Genomic DNA, 14,119 nt, shown 5'->3' with positions numbered 1-14,119 from the left:
ATCCTCGTCAGGAGGATGAGTTTCAACTATTTTCTTGTTTAAAAATTTTTGTTTCTCAGAATTTTGAAATTGAGATTGCTGCAAATCTTGAATGATTTTAACATATTCATCATTCTTTTTTCGAAGCTCCTCATTTTGTTTCTTTATCTCAACAAGTTGGTTTTTTTGAAATATACATGTTTGAGATAAAGTGTTGGAGTCATTTAAGAGGTTCTAATTTTTCACAATTTGGACATAGATCAGAAATACTTACCTTGTCATTTTCTGATTTTGTCATGAGACATAGGTTGGCCTCTTCTTCCTTTTCTTGCTCCGAGGATGACTCATCACTATCATCCCAAGTGATCATCATGGATTTGTTTTTGTATGGAAATTTTTTAGAGTTCCTTTTGTTGAGAGGACACTCAGTTTTATAGTGTCCCATCTTGTTGCATCCATAACAAGTTATTTGACTTTTGTCAATTTTTTCTTTTTGAGGAGGTCCTCTATTATGTCCTCTTCTGTTTAGCATCCTCTGGATTTTTCTGGAAATCAGAACGAGGTCATCCTCATCCTCAGACAGAGGATACTATGCGTTTTCCTTTGTTATGACATCTTCATTCTTCTTGGAGCTTTCTGTTTGGCTGGTTTTTAGAGCAATCATTCTTCCCTTTTTGTTTGGTTTATCAGCCAATAACAATGGTTCATGAGCTCTTAGAGTTCCAACCAAATCTTCTAATTTCATGTTGGTCAAATCTCTTGCTTCTGTAATGGCAGTTACCATTGGCCTCCATTCTTTTGGTAAACTTCTTAGGATCTTTCTTATCCTTTCTTGAACGGAGTATACTTTTCCAAGAGATCTCAAGTTATTCAATATGATGGTTAACCTTGAGAACATTTCATCAATAGTTTCATCCTCCTTCATTTCGAATAGTTCGAAATCTCTTACTCCCATATCTATCCTTGCTTCTTTTACATGACTTGATCCTTCATGATGAATTCTTAGAGTATCCCATAGCTCTTTAGCGTTTTTGCATTCTTCAACTCTGTCATACTCTTCCCTGCACAAAGCACACGTTAGAAATAAATGAGCTTTAGAGTTTAGGAGTACCTTTGCATTTTCATCAGCCGTCCATTGTGCTTGAGGTTTCTCATCGGAGGTTGCATCTGCGTTGTTGGTCCTGATGACATGATCTCCATTTTCCACCACAGACCACATGTTGTTGTCTTGTGATATGAGAAATAGCCTCATCTTACCTTTCCAATGATAGTAATCTGTACCATCAAAGTAGGGAGGTCGGCTGGATGATCCTCCTTCAGGGATGTACTTAGCTTTTGACATATTTCTTTTTGGATCTTTTTCTCTTACACTGCTAGGTGTATTTTTTTAGAAAACCTTGCTTGAGGTTTCTCATCGGAGGTTGCATCTGCGTTGTTGGGGGTGAATAGGGGTTTTGCTGTTAAAAATAAATTCTAAGTGTTTTTAAAAACTATCCTCTCGCTGAGGATTGCTAGCTCGAGGATGGGATTTTTGAAATTGTTAGATCTAAGTTGAGAAAAAGAGTAGGAGTAGAATATGAGGGACACACACACAATTTTATATTAGTTCACCCAAAGATGGCTACGTCCAGTCCTCACACCCTTGTGAGATTTCACTAACTTTCAAACAGATCGATCCTCAACCCGAGGATGATTACAAACTGTGTATTCTCAAGCTTCACCAAGCTTACAATCAATTTTCAAATATTTCCAAGCTTCACTCGCTAGGAAATTACAAAGTAGTATGAGAGTGATTGATACTTAATACTTTCTCAAAGGATATACAAAGATATAGTGTAGGAGCAAAGAAAGTAAGAAGTGAGGGTGTTTTGCTCTTGATAGCTTTAAGATGCTTGATCTTTTTTTGCAAGTGTGTTGCGTGTCTTCCAATGGAGAGCTTGTTTGCATTTTATAGAGATTCAAGCCCTTGATGACCGTTGGAGCTTATTTCAAACATTCCAAGTCTTTCATCATGTTTACGGAAGTGCCATTACAACCATCCTCACTTTTCTTGTAACTTGATCTTGACAAGTCATTGTCAATTCTCTTTTATCAGCAATGCACAACTGTTATTTGACCATGTGAGCTGCATTTTTCGATGACCTTAAGGTCTAGGTAGGTTTCACCTTTTGAGGTGATGTTGACAAGAGAGAGAAAGCTTAGCCTTTAAATTAGCCTTCTCATGTGATCTTCCATTTTTGACTTGTTTCAAGTTGCCTTTCTTCAACTTGACTTCTTTATGTATATATTCATGCAAACACATTTAATAGTCTGATTTTAGCCTTTGCACATGCTTGAGGAGTTGCTTTCAATTTTGTTGGCCTATCCTCTGCCTATTGTGCCATCCTCTGCATACTAGATCTAGTTGTTCTTGTCTTTTTCTTTTAGGCCTTTCAACTTCTTTATTTCAAATACTTTTACTTATTCATTCTTTGACTTTATTGTTCATTTCTTTAATCAATAAAAGTATTTGTACTGGTGAGGTCATAACTTGGGCAGATCTGGAGATTTTCCACTTTGCAGCCCATCCTCACGTGGTTTTCTTGATCATATGCCATCCTCACGTGGTTTTCTATCCTCAGGCCTGAATCATATTTTCCTTCTTTTTGCCTTAATGATTAATGACCTATTATCTTAAATGAATACATTCAAGAGCACATGTTAGTCATTAACCACAATCATAATCTCTTAAGTAATTTTGTTATCGTTAAAATCATTTGAGAGATTTTGTCTCAACACCATACAATTGCTTTCTCTTGTGATTAAAATTGAATATGTTGAATTGCTTATAATACCTTGTGATTAAACTTGATTTATTACTAACTTCATTATGACCACCAATTTTGATTCATACTAGTTCAATAAATTGCTTCTTACTAAAACTGTACAAAATATGAATACTTGAAAGTTTCTCCAATCAAATTTAACAATTACTGCACCATAATAAAACTGTAGAAAATACAAACACTTGAAAGTTTGCTTCCAACACCTAGATGGACACCACCACCACCACAAGATTTAGTAAATTTAAAATATCTGGTAGATTTAATATATTAATTTTTGTATTGAGCATTTATAATTAAGTTAAGTTTGAGCAATATCTAAATTTCAGTATTATTTCCAACGTAACATATTAATGTAACATTTTGAAAAAAAAAATCATCCTTTAAAAATCAGTAGTTTAAGAAATTACATTTAAAATATTTAGTCTATCATATTTTAGTCTTCCTCAATAAATATTAAATATCTTAATTCATTAAATAGTTATCATACAATATGGTTAGTTAGTTATAAACAATTGATTAAATGAAGTTAGTAACATCTCAATGAAGTTAAATCAGAAGAGATAAAAACCGGATAAAAATCAAATCCAAGTATAAAACATAAGTGGATATCCAATCAGTTGATAAATAAACCGGATTATAACTATATTATTTAAATTGGATATTTAAAATGAATTTGGATTCGATTTTAAATATGTGACTTATAACCGGAATTTTTGCACAGCCCTATTGAACACTATTTAATTGGTAAGAAAATGTATATAGTGAGATGTTGAATTAGTTGGCTGGTATATAGGTTGTATAAGCCTTAGAGGCTAATATTTTACGTTTGAACTTAGACTTTTATCATGTTATTTATTTTAACGAGACATTCCGTCTATTATGTTTGTTTCAAGGTAATAAAATCCTTAAGTAAAATTTATTTTTAATAGAATGTCGAGTGGATGACTTAGTTGCAAGATACTATAAAACTTACTCTTAAATATCCATAGTAAAGCATTATTATAAAGGTGATAATAATACAATCAAGACTATTATGCGTGTAGACTGAAATGTTATCTCAGAAATTATTGATATGAGATCACAAGTCACAATATAGGTACACACTAAGGTAAATGTATACTAGATTGACTTGCCATGAGAAAACTATGTAGAGTGTTATGTAAGTGTCATAAGTTATTCTCATAGTAAGAGTGATGTATGCCACCCTTTTACATGAAACCACTATGATCCTATTTTGAGTGTGGTGTATTCTCATATTGTGAATGTTCCATTGCCATCAAATGTTGATTGTACAAGGACATGAGCGACCTAGATGGAAATCCCTTCTCCTAGGTAACAAGAGTAATATTTGTGAGCCCCTTGATACAATATAATTGTAAAATGCATGGTCATGGTGAAATATGCCAATACGAGATATTGGTCTTATTTATTGTTACTAATTATACTTGAGTATCAAGAAATAAAATAGCGTGTTATACAAGAGTCACACTTACTATTCCTTGTGTGCAATATATATAAGAGAAAAGGAGTAATTATACATAAGGTCATTATCATAGAAAGGTTATGTCAAATGACAAAGATTTTCTTATCTCTTAGGTACTAGTGACGTGTTACAAGATACCACACACTGTTTATAATATTAAATGAATCATATACTATTATTGTCAATGTTACACAAATCTACAGGGCACACACGTGACAACAAATTTGTTGGAATTCAACTGTGAGTGGTTGGTCCCACATCGACGAGGAATGGAGGAAATGTTGGATATATAAATGTGGTGACCCATATACTCATTTTATAATATACTCATCGATGAGAAGATGTATTGTCAATGAGAGGTTAAAAGTAAATATGTAATACTTATTTTATTTAGTGGTACACTCTTGTGATGCACCAACGTCAATTAATTAAACACATAACACCATAAGCTACCATGTGCTAGGTCAACGTGGGTGGATCTATAAATAGAACCCTTATACAAAATTGCTTCCCACATTTTCTGATAGACAAAAACCTTGGTCGCACCAAAACCTCAATAAGTGTTTTTTCCTTCATTAGTTTCATTCATTAGCTAGCACTGTAAATGAACATTGTTCTCATTTGAAGTTTGTTGGTGTGTATTGCATATACATTGTCGTTCGATCAATGTTTGTGATTCTTTCCAAGTCTCATCTACAAAGTTTCTATGTTAAAAGAGGTAATTACACGGTCCCTGAGTTATAACCATTCATAAGGATCTGTCTAATGGAAAATTTTTAATGATGTTGCTTTTTACCATTATTTTAATTTCGAGTTTCCCTTCATATCAATCACAAGAAATTGGTTTTAAATTGTGATGCACTTCTTCCTTTTTCGAAGATGAACGTTGAGATTTTTGAGATGTTTTAAAGGCTATCACGTTACCTTTTTTTTCCTTCTAGTTTTTCTTCTTAAGTTAGAACTTCATGAGCTCTCAAGGTTTTAATCAATTCTTCTAATTCAAGTGTCTTAAGATTTTTGGCTTGATTAATGGCGGAGGTCATCAGTCTCCATATGATTGGGAGACATCTCATATTTTTTTCTCGCCGTTTCTTGGGATGAATAGGCTTTGCAAAGCTAGTTCATTTCATTCACTATAGTTATGAATTTGGAATATATTTCATCAATAGTTTTTCCTTCATTCATCTAAAATAGTACATATTTTTGTATATCAATATAAATCCTTATTTCTTCGACATGGTGAGTTTGTAGTGTATCCCACATTTTCTTAGAAGGGTCGCGTTCTTAAACTCTTTCACTTTCCTCCATGTTTAAAGAACAAGATAGAAATCATGGAAATTTTGAGTTTAGAAGTATCTTTGACTTATTCTTCTGTTGTGCTGATGACTCTTCATCATATAAATATTTTTCATTATGTTTGGTCTTAGTTATCTTTTATTCATTAGTTAATGTAAAGTGTTATTTGATATATTTTGTTAATTTTAGTTATTTGATTTAATGAAATATTTATGTTCTTATTTTCTTGATTAAGTAGAGATTTTTCGTAGTTTTATGTTGTTACTTTGATTTAGTGCAGTGCTGAATTTTGGTGAAAAATCAACATGATCTATGTGGATTATTTCAGCCATATCCGGAGTTTTAGATATCCAATTGGAGTCCAACAAAGTTAAAATGAAAGATAGGATCCATAGGTGCAACTTTCATGAAGACACCAAAACCAATTTCGGACTAAAAAAGGAGAAAAATGCACTAAGCGCCAGACATAAGATGTTGTACGCTTGAAGCGCTCATTTCAGCGCTGAAGACTTTCCGTTGCGAGCCTGAAACATGCGACATGCAACATAACACATTCAAACTCGTTTTTCTCACTTTTTAGGGATTTTTTTTACTATTAGAAAGTTTGAAGACATGTGCCCTAGCATAGAAACTCAAATACAATCGTTTGTAACACCATTGAAGCAGTTTTATAAAGAATCATTCATGAATCTTTCTTGTAATTCTTCTCTAATCTCTTTATTTTTTATCTCTGCCATGAGTAACTAAACCTTATTTGTTAGGGATGAGTGTAACAAGATGAAAACCTTATTTTTTTAATTTGATTTATAGTTTTATGAATGAGTTTATTAAATTATTTTTCTCATATATGTGCTTAATGTTTTTTATTGCTTGACCAACATTAAAATGTTATATGATTTGTATTTTGAAACAGAAGTGGACTCTACGAATTCATGAGATGACAAATTCATGAATTTGTAGTATAGGGATAGATGCAGGTCATGAAACCAATTAAATTAGTTGCAAAGACAATAGTTTAATAAGAGAATTCATGTACGGTAATGCTTAATTCTAATCTTAAATCCACTAAGGAATTAGGGGTTACTTTGGAATTAAAGGTTCTATCACTAGGACATTAGGGCAAGCATAATAAAGAGAATTCGGTGATAATTCAATAAAGGAATCCAATAACTAGGATCAAATTAGACACCAAGGTTGGATTCAAAGTGAAACTCATCCGTGACATTTTTCTTATTATAAATGATCAATTTTATTATGTTGTTAATTTTTAATATTACTTCAATCAACTTGGGAAATTTTTGAATATTATTTTACTATCAAATATTATTTTAAATATAATTTGATAGTAAAACCCAATCCTTGAGTTCGACACTCGGTACTACCGTTTTATTAATACTTGCAATGATTCAGTACACTTGCTAAACACTATCAAGTTTTTGGCGCCGCTGCCGGGGATTGCCATATCACTATTGAATTTTATTTATTTACTTAATTGGAATTTTTTGCTCTGTAATAAAGTTTGGCTTTTATTTTATTTTTAATTTTGAAATTTTTATTTTATGTTTTAAAACTCTTTAATTTTTACTTAATTATTTATCTTTCTTTATTTTAAAACTGTTCATTACTCACAATTTTTCTAATCTTGTATGGGAGGCCAAGCCTCAGCGGAACTTTTCTTTGATCCAGAAATCGAAAAAACTGCGAATGCAAATCGAAAAGAGGTTCTAGAAAGGAGACAAAGGGAAAGACAATTAGTAGTGGAAGAAGAGGATTTTGGAGATTTCTTCATATTTGCGGAAATGGATGATCCACCACCACCTGAACGTACCCTCGACGAGTATGGGAATCGAAATAGAAACCGTGCTTGATTGACTATCCATAACACACCGGTTACAGTTAACAAGTTTGAAGTGAGCCCCACTTTATTCAAAGAGTTGAAGGAGATTCATTTTTTCGGTAAACATAATGAAGATGCCAATAGACACCTCACGAACTTCTTTGGATTATGTGAAACAGTGAAAGTCGATGGTTGTTCTTAAGAAGGCAAGAGATTGAGATTATTTTCATTGTCATTGAAAGAAAATGCTAAGGAGTGGCTTAACTCCTTTCCTACCATGAGCATCACCACGTGGGATAACCTTGAAGATAAGTTATTAGAACAATATTTCCCCTCAGCTGTGTTCGTTAGAAAGAGGCAAGAGATTTCCAATTACAAATAGATAGAGGAAAAATCTCTTCGTGACACTTACAGGAGGTTCAAGAGTTTACTAGCAGGATGCCCAATCATGCTTATGACGACATTACCCAGATGCAAATATTTTGTAATGGTTTGAGCCCTAGCACTAGAATTATGTTGGATGCTACAGTATGGGGTTCTTTGAATTACAAGATCGCATCAGAAGCACACAAAATTATTGAAATCCTGACATCAAATAAGCAAATGATGTTGTATGACAGAGGTGTTGGGTCAACAAGTGGTATATTGGAATTGAATGTTATGGATGTTGGGTTGGCTCCAGGCAGGTCACTCTCAAAACAAATAGAAGATGTTATCGTCGCTGAGATAAAGAAGGGGATGACATCTCTAAACATACAACCCCAAGTGGCCCCTGTCAAATTATTGAAACATACTGGTTGTGATTTTTGTGGGGGAGCACATAAAAATGGAGCTTGTGAAGCACTGTATAAAAATGATATAGAAGAACTAGAATATGTGATTTTTGTGGGTAATAACGGGAAGCAGAACAATCCCTACTCTAGTACGTACAACCTTGGTTGGATAAGTCATCCAATTTTTTCTTGGAGAGATCAATAGGGTGGGTCTCAGGGTCAACAAGGAGCTCAAGCAAATCAAGCCCCCACCTCAAAAAGCTGCTTGGGAGAGTGCTATGGAGAATTTAGTAACAAGCACAAGTTCTTTCATCGAAGAGTCAAGAACCATCCAGAAAAATCACTCTGCATCAATAAAGAATTTGGGGACCCAACTAGGTCAACTTGCTCAACAAATAGCACAAAGAGCGCCTGGAAATTTTCCTAGTGACACAGTTCCGAATCCACGAAATAATGTCAATGCAACGAAAACGAGGAGTGGTAGGGTAAGTGAACAAGTACCACCTAAAGCCAAACATAGTGGGACTACTTCAACATCAACCCACTCGGAGGAAATGGTCACCCCGACATCAGTTAAGGAGCCATCGCTCTTGAGAAGGAGGAAGAACCTGTGGTACAGAAAAATGAGACATTGTCAAAACCAGATATTCGATTTGTGTTTCCTCAAAGATTAAAAAAGGAAGAAACTGAAAAACAATTCGGTAAATTTCTTGATGTTTTTAAACAATTGCAAATTAACATCCCTTTTGTAGAAGCACTAGAACAGATGCCGACATACACCAAGTTCATGAAGGAGATTCTGTCAAAGAAAATATAAATTTGCGATGAAACAATGATGCTTACCGAAGAACGTAGTGCTATCCTATAGAGGAAGCTGCCACCGAAGCTCAAGGATCTTAGAAGCTTCTCTATCCCTTGTGTTATTGGAAATAGAACTTTTGGGAAGGCTCTAGGTGATCTTGGGGTTAGTGTAAGTCTTATGCCTCTTTCCATATACAAAAAGCTAGGCATTGGAAGTTTGAAGGACACATAACTAATGTTACAGTTTGTGGATAGCTCAATGAAACACCCATATGGAGTGATAGAAGACGTGTTGGTCAAAATGGATAAGCTCTTTTTTCAGTGGATTACGTGGTACTAGACATGGAGGAGGAAAATGACATTCCTTTGATTTTGGGGAGACTGTTCTTAGCAACAGGGCGAGCTATGTGATGTAGCTAAATATCACTAGAAGGGGGGTTGAGTAGGGATTTTGCTGTTTAAAATAGTTTTCAAGAGTTTTTAAAACTATCCTTTCGCTGAGGATGGAAAGTCCCAGAATAGGTTTTTTCAACCCTTCAGTTTTGACTTGAGCAAAAGAGTAAGAGAAGAATATGAGAGAGACACACAATTTTATACTGGTTCACCCAAAGATGGCTACGTCCAGTCCTCACACCCTTGTGAGATTTCACTAACTTTCAAACTGATCAACCTCACGCCGAGGATGATTACAAACTGTGTATTCTTTAGCTTCACCAAGCTTACAATCAATTTTCAAATATTTCCAAGTGTAACTAACAAGGAAATTACAAAGTGATATGAGAGTGATTGATACTAAATACTTTCTCAAAGGATTTAAAAAGATATAGTGTAGGATCAAAGAAAGTAAGAAGTGAGGATGAGTGTTTGCTCTTGATAGCTTAAGATGTTTGATCCTTTTATGCAATTGTGTTGTGTGTCTTCTGATGGAGAGCTTGTTTGCATTTTATAGAGGTCCAAGCTCTTTGATGATCGTTGGAACTTATTTCAAACGTTCCAAGTTTTTCATCATAATTACAGAACTGCCATTGAGTCTTTTCTAGCTCAAGCAGCAGCCATCCTCGCACACGCACAACTTTCTTGTAACTTGATCTTGACAAGTCCTTGTCTATTCTCTTTTATCAGAAGTGCAAAGCTGTTTCTTAGGAAGCGGCTGTTGTGGAGGTTCTGAGGGCAGAGTAGCCTTTGAATCATCAGAGTGGATGATATGAACGGTATTGTCTTGAGAGATCGCCTTTTTTGATGCAACAGCTCCAGACATGATTCTGGAGGAGCGCCTGATTGGGGCTGAGAAAGATGAGTTTTTGGACGGTTTTGGAGTGAACGAAGGAGAAGAGGAACTTTTGGAAGGTTGAGAAGAAGGAATGATGGTTAGAGAGGTTCCTTCAGATTGGGTTTCTTCATTGTAATCAGAGTCAGTGCTTGAGTAAACATCTTGATTCTCTTCTTGTTCTTGATAAGTGATTTTGCGTTTTGTAGTGACTTTGGTTCGAGCCATTGAAGAGAATGATGTGAGAAGCAACTGTTGGATAAAGAGAGGTTTTTTGAAGGAATGGTTGATGAGTGAGAATGATAGAGGACGGAAGAATAAAGAAGAGGAAGGAAGATGTACAGGACGAGCGTGGGAGGAAACGTGTGAGAGAAAGGAAAAATTAATTGCGCCATAGCCTAGGGACATGTCAAGTGAAGTTACACCAATAAGGACATTATGTCCTATGGTGGTTTTGCTGTCCTCGCAGGTTTAGACTAAAAATGAATATTCATATTCAAATAAAACAACAGATATTTTTGGATTATTTTTTTTAATAATAAAAATTTAATAATATAATAAAGGAACATAATCAAGATAAATCAATTAATTTCAAACAAATTAAGAATTGAGAGTTCCTCCAAGATCTTTTTGAACCTATCCTCTTGGAGAGGTTTGGTAAAAATATCTGCTAATTGATTTTCAGTGTCAATAAAAATCAGTTCTAAATCCCCTTTTTGCACATGATCTCTTATAAAATGATGTTTAATTTCAATGTGCTTTGATCTAGAATGTTGAATGGGATTTTTAGAAAGATTTATTTCACTTGTATTATCACAGAGGATGGGAATTTTTGTGTACCTTAGCGAGTAATCCTCAAGTTGATTTTTCATCCAAAGTAGTGGTGAGCAACATTGAGCGGCTGATACATACTCTGCTTGAGTAGTTGAAAGAGCAATGGTACTTTGTTTTTTGCATGACCAATTTATTAGTGATTTTCCAAGAAATTGGCAAGCCCCACTTGTGCTTTTTCTTTCAACTTTGTCTCCCGCGTAGTCCGCATCACAATAGGCTATAAGGTCAAGATTGGAATACTTCTTGTACCATATTCCCAGATTTATAGTGCCAACAAGATATCTAAAAATCATTTTAACAGCCTTGAGGAAAAGGCTATCAATGAGATAAAGCCGCCTCTTGGTTCTAAAAAATTATATTGTTACTTGTTTGATTTTTATGATGATTTTTAAGGTTGTTCATTTTGATTTCGTTTCGTTATTCACTGGATTTTTAATATTTCTGTCAAGCGATTAAAAAGTTATTCGTGCCTGTTGTGTTTCCCTTCTCATTGATGGTGGTTATTGTCTCCTCACTAAGTCTTTGTGACTTACCCCTTTATGTTGCTTATTTTTTTCAGATTCGCAAGCAGCTGAGTAAGAATCTATTATTTGATTCAAGTCTCAACATACTTTTTTTTTTTGGTAGGCCTCTTTGATCGAGGACCATTTTTTGTAACATTTGTTGAGTCTATGTAAATTGCAGCTATTTTGGAGTCTAGAAAGTCTATTTAGCTTTTTTTGGGAAGTGTATTAAGCAATTTGATTATGTTATTTGAATTATGACTGGATTGAAAGCTGAACAGGGATTTTACAAAATTTGGGAATGTTGAAGTTACAGAGGATACTCTGTCGAAATTTCGAGAAAAAGCATATATATATTTTTAAATGGTTAAAGAGCGATTTAGTTGTTTAATTGTTAAGTTAGTTGATAGGCTTGCCAGGTTAGGAGTAGAGCTTGTGCGCCGGTCACGACATTAAATTTTTGGGTCGTGACAAAGTTGGTATCAGAGCCTGGTTGTAGGTCCTAATAGCGGCAAACATAGGGTGATAATAGATTATTGTCAGTAAATTGTGTACCCGGGCACAAATTACTCACAAGGGCTATTAGCACTCTATGAGAGTCTCATCTATTGTATGAATCTGTGTTTAAATTCATCATCACTACCTCTCCACAATTTCTTGTCGTCTTATTCAATCTTTGATCAATGTTCTTTGAATAGGTTAAAATGCCACCCAAGACTAGGAATCCTACTATAAGAGAAATTGTTGATGAATCAATTTCTCAAGCTCAAGGCGTTCGTCAACGAGGTCGTGTTTCAGTTCGTTCTCGAAATAGGCGTAGAGCTAATGTTGGCGGACGTGGTTTGAATGATGATGTTGAGGTACCTAGGAGGAGGCGCGAAAATCCGGCCATGGAAGAGTTTGCTGCTGGTCTACAGGGGTTACAACAGGTTGTGCAATAACTTGTTGGGGTTGTCGTCGGACAATAACAGGAGGGTGATCAAAGGCATGAAAATGTCAATGGTCAACAAGAGGTTAGACAAGTTGAGCGTCAGACAACTACTGCAACGAGGGGTATTGAGGTTACTTTACCAGACTTCATGAAGCTTAAACCCCCTACTTTTTCTGGGTCTAGTGCAACTGAGGATCCACAACAATTCATTGACAGTCTAGAGCGGCTTTGGAGAGCATTGGGTTGTTCTGAGGTAAGAGCAGTAGAACTGACATCATTTCAACTAATAGGCGTGGCACGTGATTGGTTTGACATAGTGTCACATGCTAGACAAGTGGGGTCACCTCCGTTAGCATGGAGAGAGTTTTCTCAGTTGTTCATGGCTCGTTTTCTTCTGGAGAGTGTTAGAGATGGATTAGCTCTCGAGCAAACAGAGAGTATGACAGTTTCAGAGTATAGTGCTCGTTTTACACAGATCTCTAGACATGCTCCTTATCCTATCACTGAGGAGATGCGTGTTAAAAGGTTCATTAGAGGATTGAAGGATTATTTATTTAGATCTATGGTCGGTTCGAATTGTTCTACTTTTGCTGAGGTTTTGAGTTTGGCTCTTTTGATTGAGCAACAACAGAAGGAAAAGGGAGGCAATAAACAAGATTCACATAAGAAGCAAAGGATTGAAGGATCTTACAGTAACTATTCAAACCGTGGTGGTGGATCTATGTTTGGTTATCAGAGCCAACAAGGACTCATGTCTCAAAGGGGTGGTCATAGTGGGCGGTCTTCTAGGACAATGCAGATTCGTAGATCAGATTATGGAGCAGCATCACAATCCATTTTCCCTCAGAGACATTCTGGTGTTTCAGCTACACGATGTTCTACTTGTGGTAGGTTTCACTTCGGGAATTGTTCTAGAGATGGTAATGTTAAGGTGTACTACCAATGTGGCCAAATAGGTCACATCAGGAGGGATTGTCCTGTAGATACGACACATCCATCCTCTAGTTATGCATCAGCACCAACAGCTTTGGCATCTTCTCAGACTCATTCTGCATCTGTGCGTCAGAGTGGAAATTCTTATGTCAGAGGTTCAGGAACATTTCAGCAGCAAGGTAGAGGATTTGGTGGTAGAGGTCAGATACCAGCAGGAAGAGGTCAGGCTCGAGTGTTTGCTTTGACTCGTCAGGATGCTCAGACATCCAATGCAGTAGTTACAAGTATACTTTCTATATGTTCTAGAGATGCTCATGTTTTGTTTGATTTTGGAGCTACACATTCTTTTGTATCCTCGTGGTTTGCTACTCAACTTGGTAAATGTTCATCTTCGTTAGCAGAGCCTTTAGTTGTAGCTACACCTGTTGGTGGAAATTTGCTTGCTAAGTCGGTGTATCGTCCTTGTGATGTAATTATTGATGACAAGGTGTTGCCGGTAGATTTAGTAGTTATTGACTTGATAGATTTCGATGTGATTTTGGGTATGGATTGGTTGGCTTTGCATCATGCCACTTTGGATTGTCATAACAAAGTGGTGAAATTTGAGATACCAGGACAACCAGTCTTCTCGTTTCAAGGAGGACGTGGTTGGGTACC

General features: G+C 35.6%; 1 protein-coding gene across 1 annotated transcript in view; it reads left to right on the top strand.

The window, feature by feature from the left end:
* The first annotated feature begins 12,302 nt into the window (after window positions 1-12,302).
* The window catches only part of LOC140919743 (uncharacterized), a 3,750-nt gene continuing 1,933 nt past the window's right edge, over window positions 12,303-14,119 (top strand). Inside the window, exons 1-2 of the mRNA XM_073366370.1 lie at window positions 12,303-12,527; window positions 12,570-14,114. Of these exons, the coding sequence (XP_073222471.1) occupies window positions 12,303-12,527; window positions 12,570-14,114 (1,770 nt within the window). The remainder of the gene's footprint in view (window positions 12,528-12,569; window positions 14,115-14,119) is intronic.

The sequence above is a fragment of the Cicer arietinum genome, chromosome 3 (assembly GCF_000331145.2).
Source record: "Cicer arietinum cultivar CDC Frontier isolate Library 1 chromosome 3, Cicar.CDCFrontier_v2.0, whole genome shotgun sequence".
NCBI classification, from domain to species: domain Eukaryota; kingdom Viridiplantae; phylum Streptophyta; class Magnoliopsida; order Fabales; family Fabaceae; genus Cicer; species Cicer arietinum.
Note: the sequence above shows the minus strand (reverse complement) of the source record. Positions and strands in the feature narration are given on the sequence as shown.